This window comes from Durio zibethinus, chromosome 12 (assembly GCF_047325235.1).
Source record: "Durio zibethinus cultivar Kanyao isolate XHJ-2024 chromosome 12, ASM4732523v1, whole genome shotgun sequence".
In the NCBI taxonomy this organism is placed as follows: domain Eukaryota; kingdom Viridiplantae; phylum Streptophyta; class Magnoliopsida; order Malvales; family Malvaceae; genus Durio; species Durio zibethinus.
In genome coordinates this window covers 17,136,163-17,143,400 of record NC_143173.1, presented here as the reverse complement: position 1 = coordinate 17,143,400, position 7,238 = coordinate 17,136,163, and the positions used below count along the sequence as shown (strand labels likewise).

Sequence of the window (7,238 nt, the reverse complement as noted above, 5' to 3'; positions counted from 1 at the left end):
AATATTAATGCTTAAAGTATCAGGATAAGAATTATAAAGGAGAAAACTATCTTTGTTTTTACCAAAGCCATTCTGCTGCATGGTGATGAAAAATGAAAGTAGGTCTTGAATGAAATTGCACCATGATCTATCCAAATGTCAATACATCAAGAATCAAAAGCAAATATTATTTAAAAAAGATCAAAACCAAATAAATTAACCCTAAAATTCAAGGTGGAAAGTAAACAAAATTATACTAAAATTGTATAAAATTCCAATCATTCTTCTCAAATCACAGTGCTAATTTCCCCAGGCAATGAAACTAAGCTTTCCTCGCAACCAATGACTTGCTCATCTGGATATAAGAAGTTTAACAATTCGTGCTCCTCGTCAATTTGATTGGTCTTGATATCATACCAAAAAAACCTTCCCGTATTCTTATCTAGAAGTAGAAGAAGTTGAGCACCATTATTGTCAAAGTTCACCATTACCTGCAATTTATGTTGTGGGACTGGTACTTCAATAGCGAATTGTTTAACCCAAGAATCAGCTACACCATATTCTTTCATCACCCATATGTCAAATGCAGAATTTCCATCAGCTCCTTCGGAAATCAAAGAAAGGAAACCCCGATATTCTGTGATGAATATATCCGAAACCGAAAAGCTGCTTCTATACTGAAAAATATGATGATATGGTGGATTAATCTCTAGAAATTCCTCCTCATCAAATTTGAAAGCAATGATCGACATTCTCTTTGGTGAATTTATTTGTAGTCCTAGCCAATGACAAGCCCCATTTGTGACCCCGTTTCGTCCTAACGAAGGCGATAGACCCCAGCCAGGGTTTGCCATTGTCATCCTTTTCCATGAATTTGTGCTTAAGGTGTAAACCTGAACCTCTGATGGCGGCCAACCATAAGAACGAGCATACAGCATAACCCTTACCACCTTATAATCATCAAGCTTAGGGCAAAATCCAAAGCCAAGGAAAAAATAAGGAGAAATAATAGTAGCTCCAATAGCCCCACCACGACATAGAGGAAGTTCCATGATTTTTCTTGTGGAAGGATTCCAAATATGTATTTTCAAGAGATCCGGTTGGTGCAGGACAAAAGAGTGACTGCTTAAACACACTAATCCGTTGCTCGAACCGATTATGGACCCTTTTGAGTCTCCAAATAACAATTTAGTTGACATGTGAAATTCGGTACTCTCAACAATATTATTGCTCTCGTTTCCTATGCAATATTGCTTGATGTATTGATCAAAAGTATAATTGCGAAGAAGAAAACCATAGTTATTTTTACCAAAACGATCCATATGCATGACGATGAAAGAAGGGTCTTGGATGAGATTGCACCATGATTTTTGAACGCACTTGAATCGGATGAGGCTCTTTACCGGCATTCTTGATAAAATTTCTATTTGGATTTCGAGTGGAACGACAAAACCGCAGAGAAAAGCAGCCGCATTCTTTTTCATCGTCGTCTTATGTTGGATTAATTTTGTGTAGGGAAGGGAGAGAATTTGTTAGGTTTATTTGATTTCAAAACGTTAAGAAATCATATTTGTATCTTTTTTATATATATTATATAAATAAAAAATAATTTTTAATAAATTTTTCATTAATGAGATATCTCTATATGTCGTTGATAATATGTAAAATTATACAATGTATCAAATACAAATTCAATTAAATATAAATATTTGATAGGAAAAAAAATTAAAAGAGTTATCTCCTACATTAACTTGTTTTCTCTTTAATAAGAAATTGATATTTAAACCAATTCAAATTCTACTTCAATTCAAATTGAAAGAAAAAAAGAAAAGCTAATTAATTGGCATTCAAGCATATTAATGTTTGCAGCTAACTTGCTTCGAGATTTATTATTATTATTATTATTGGTTTAAAATGAATATTAAAAGATATTAAAAAAAAATTAAGGTGTTGTATTTTTTTAATAAGATGGTCGAGTCTTTGAACATTTTTTTTTGGCCTAATAGATTAAGTATTTGATTTAGTTTATCAACTTTTTATTTTTCTTAAATAATTACTATTTAGATGGGCCACCGTATAAGGATAAGAAAAGGTATTGTAGGTATCAAAATTTGAACCTTACACCTATTAAATATAATTTTTTTAAAAGTGATTAATTCATAAAAAGTTAGGGTTAAGGGAAAAATTGATAAAATAGAAAATCGATATAAAATCTTAATATTTGATTCAGATAGCATTAGAATATTTTTATTATGTTTAATTTGAATTTATTATTAATATATTTTAATTCGATTTAGATTAGTTTCAAATCATATAATGAGAAACAAAAATATCAAATTATTTATATTTTTATTACTTTTTATATAAATTTTAAATTTTTATAAAATAAAATAACTATTTTTTATTTAAATATACATAAATATATTAAAATAATAGAAAAAATTAAAATTTTAAAATTTTAAAAATCAATGAATCAAATCTAACTAAATCGATAAAATTAAATTTACATCGATTTTGTTTTAAAGGAAAGTCAATTCGAATTTGGATTGAATTTTAAAATTTAAAATACTATATATTGATAGAAATAACTAAACCGAATCCAATCGAATTTGATCCATTTTAACTCATTATTAAAGTAAAAAAAATTTTTCTTATTAAAGTAAAAGTTTTTTCTTTAATCTTTATGAAAATATATTAAAGCAAAAGTTTTGTTTCTTAATCTTTATGAAAATCAAAGGGGTAAATTCAAATTCATCATTTTACTTAAGATGTTGAATCAAATTTATCGCTTATCTTTAAATGGGAATAATTTTACTACTATACTTTTTAATTTTGTTCAAAAATAATTAAAAGTTAACCGTAAAGGAATATTCCATAAAAAATAGTGAAATATCCTAACCAATATTTTAATTTTGATCAAGCTTTAAACAACAAGGTAACAACGATAAAATTGCCATTCAAATATGAATGGTAAATTTAATCATCATTACTCTAAGTATAATGATTAATTTGAATGTAATTCCAAAGTCAAATTAGAACAATGAACATGAAGATGGAGGAAATATATGAATATATCCTAATTAAAACTATACAAAATTAAGTTACTCAAACTCGATAATTTATTTTATATTTGAGAAAATTTGTCTAAAATTATTATTTTCGTTAAACATATTTAAATAAAAAAAAATCTTATCTCTAATATTTAAGTTTTGAAGTCAACGCAACTCAATATGAATTATATAATATATCAATTTTTATATTATATAATTATATTTATATAAATATATAATTTATATTATAAAAAGATAAATATATAATATATCTTATTATAAAAACTGAGGCTTAAAAGCATCACTGAGTCGAGCTTTCACCAGTACCACCCATTTTCATTTTCCAAGTATTTATTAAAGTATGGACCACAACAATTATAGAAACTAGGCCATAACACTGCTGGATCGAAGAGTCAGAAACTGAAATTTATCTATACCAAATCTGCATTGTTTATTATATACATAAAAAAAAAAAAATGCAATGATTGACATGAATGTGGTTGACACACTTCTCATTCAAACTACTCGAATGATTTTCAAGTGCAAAATTTTGATTCAAAGTTAAATGTTTACTTGTAGAGTTGATTGATTATGTAATTAAAGTATTAGAAGTGAGAAAAAAAAACGTTAATGATTGAGTTTACAAAAATAATTGAGGAAATTTCAACCTCCCTCCATTAATATGACATGTATCTAAGTTGAATATAGCAAAATTTTGATCAAAAGAAAAACAACAAGTTATTGCTTTAACAATAGACTTGGAAGAAACTAGTGTCTAAAACTCAAATAGGCTGCTAGCATGGTAGCGAGAGGAACAGAGATATTATCATCTATTGCCATTGTAATTGTAAGGGACTCAACCACTCTTGCAACTAGAGAAACTAAAGCAACCCTGTGCATTAATGTCCAACCCCAATCCAATTGGAAATATCCAAGAACTGAGTAGTAGTATAGCATCCTAGCATTGAAAAATCAACATGCACGTGCAGCACCTATAAACAAAATAGTAAATTCAAATCAAGAATAAGAATACACAAATATATTTGTTTTAGCTCAACTCAAAATTACTTACTTCAAACCTAATCCACTATCAAATAAATCTTTACAACTGAAAAACTTTTAGAATAAGAAAAGTTATCAAAAACTTCTTACTCAAAACTTAACTCAAAACTCAATTACACATTTTTAATAGCCTATTCACTTAGCTATTCTTTTAGTGTCTAACTACCTAGAATTATCAAACTAAAACCAAACATCTTATTTATAAGGGTGAAAGCCTTTACATCTTTACTAAACTCCCGATGTGAGATACAAAACAAACTCAAACTCTTTTAACTTCACTTAACTTTCAATGTGGGATTATAAGATTCAAGGTAAATCCCAACAAATCCTTCATTAACTTAAATCTCTAAACACTTTAACAGTATCCGCAAAACTAACAAACTTGCCTTTTTTCTTTTCTTTCATCATAGGGATCCCAATAATTGAACCTCCATCAAGTATGTATAAGTGATTTTTGACTCTATTTCCTTGTAAAATCACACTAACATTATTGTACACTTTCAGCGAATCATTACCATCATAATATGTGTACACCCGAGAAACTAACTCACCTAAAGTAATCAAATGTAGCTACAACTCGGTACATACCTTACATGATGAAGTGTCTTAACAACAACATTGTGAGATCTAAGGCGAACACTCCTAATGCCTTGAATCTGCACATTTTCATTGTTAGCAATCACAATATCCCCATACTTTTCATTCTCATCCAACTCCACAAAGTAACTTTTATCATTGCAAACATGAACTATAACAGCTGAATCCAAAACTCAACTTTTATCATTTTTCAAAGTCTGAATCTTATCCATAAAAGTCGTCAAAATAACATTATCATTATCAGATACGATGGTAGCAATATCATTCTTTTCTTCATCCGATTTTTTTTTATTATTCGTCTTTTTAAAAGCAGCTATATCCCTTTTCAACTTATTTCAACGTACTTAGATATGTCTTTTTTCATCACAATAATAATATTCTATATCACTATAATCTCTGTCTTTTGACTTAGATCATCCTCTTAATCTATCAATTTTATTTTGAGTCCTTCCTCAATCAAAACCCTCTACAACTAGTATACTCCCTCCAAGTGATAAGTTCTATGTTTTCATAAACCTTTCGTTCTCATATAACAATGCAGTCACATCATCCAATTTCAAAGTAGACCTACCGACCAACAGAGTCTGAACTAAAGGCCTATAAGACTTGGGTAAAGATGACAACAAAATAGAAGCCTTCTCTTTATCTTCAACTCATCAATAGAAATTGCCAGCAGTTGAGAAACCAATTTATTAAACTCATTCAGGTGATTATGAAAACTTATACCTTCTTTCATTTTTAGAGAATATAGAGCCATCTTCAAACATAATCTGTTAGTTAACGACATCGATGCATAAATACCCTCAAGTTTATCTCACAAACTCTTCAGAGTACTTTCAGTCAATACCCTATACTTTACTTCTAGGGCTAACGATAATCTAATAGTATTAACAACTTTTTTCTAAATTCTATTTCAATTATCATCAAATATTTTCTCAAGCTTACTACTCTCTAATGCCTAATCCAACCCTTGTTGTACTAACATATATTAGATCGTATTATACCATAACATGAAATTACTCTTTCCATCAAATAGTAGAATCTCAAACTTAGGCATAGGCATACTAGATATACCTTTTATAAACATTTTGACGATCTTTTGGGCCGGCCTCTTCTTCCTACAAACCTCGACTCTCGCTCTAATACCACTTATTGAGAAATCAATATGCACCGCAGTACCTACGAATAAAATAGCAAGCTCAAACCAATAATAAAAACAAACAAATATATTTGTTTTGGCTCAACTCAAAATGGACTACTTCAAACCTAATCTACTATCAAATAAATCTTTACAACTTATAGACTTTTTGAACGAGAAAAGTTACCGAAAACTCCTTACTCAAAACTTAACCCAAAATCCAATTATACTCTTTTATTAGCCTACTCACCTAATTATTCTTTTGGTGTCTAACTAACTATAATTATTAGACTAAAATCAAAAATCTTATTTATAAGAGTGAAACACTTATACTTTTACTAAACTCTTAATGTGGGATACAAAATAAACTCAAACTTTTTTAACTTAATTTAACTTTCGATGTGGGATTATAAGATTCAAGGTAAATCCCAAAACCTAGATGGGACAAGAAAAACTTTATCAGCAATGTTGGAAGAAAGCAAAACACATACTAAAATGTATCAAATTTCTAAAACTCACCCAAAAAAAAAATGAAGAATCCAAAAACAAACATCGATATGCTGCCAGCCCAACTCTTGCTTTGATTATAAGGACTCTTAGAGGACCCAAATTTTCTTCCCATTATATTTACAACACCTATGAAACACAGAGAAAGAAGTTATTAATAATCATTTTTTTAATAAAAAATATCGTAATTTGAGAATAAAAAAATAGATTATAAGTGAAGGATTTGAATCTAAGATCTAATGAATGTTATTTTTTATCATTACATAAATTAATTAAGTTAAATTTTATGTTTAATAATTGAAAGGTTTTAATGGGTAAGTGCATATGTCACGGGTCCACATTTTCAATTTAAAAGATATCTCTATTAGGTGGAGGAAAATTCATGATATATCACCTTAAGACTATCCTCTTACCTAATTAGATTACATCTTTTTTTATGGACGGACGTGAGATTCGTGACATTCTCTTACACTCAATTGTTTAATGCTTTCATTGAACTAGCTCTTTTACCTAAAAAGGAAAGGAACCCCCTTTAATATGGATCTATCTCGACTTTAATATCTCTCATAAAGATTTACATCAGTATAAAATTGGGCCTGTTCTGATATAATTTATCATATATCTATATTTTTAATCTAAAAGACATGATTATTACATGAAAGAAGACCCAAGATTTATAAGTCCAAAATCATCTCTTCTCTTATCAACGTGAGATTCGTGACACCAATATAGTACAAAGGTCCAAATAAAATCCGCCTTCCCCCAATCCTTCCTATCCCCCAGTATTCTCACTTTTTTCAATCCTCAAATCAGGAGGATTTGAGGGGAGGGTATTCTGCTTGATGATTTCCCTTTTACCCCTCATACTTTAAAAAACCTAAATAGATTTTCAATTATTTTATTTT

At 28.9% G+C, this 7,238-nt stretch overlaps 1 protein-coding gene across 1 annotated transcript; it reads right to left on the bottom strand.

Moving 5' to 3' along the window:
• Positions 1 to 266: 266 nt before the first annotated feature.
• LOC111297666 (F-box protein CPR1-like) lies at positions 267 to 1,532 on the bottom strand. The gene has a single exon (XM_022892316.2). It carries the CDS (start codon positions 1,461 to 1,463, stop codon positions 267 to 269), a length of 1,197 nt encoding a protein of 398 aa, XP_022748051.2. The 5' UTR covers positions 1,464 to 1,532.
• Positions 1,533 to 7,238: the final 5,706 nt, after the last annotated feature.

What these genes read in the sequence shown, in the direction of transcription:
- LOC111297666 (XM_022892316.2), bottom strand. Translation starts at nt 1,463, where the DNA reads ATGAAAAAGAATGCGGCTGCTTTTCTCTGCGGTTTTGTCGTTCCACTC.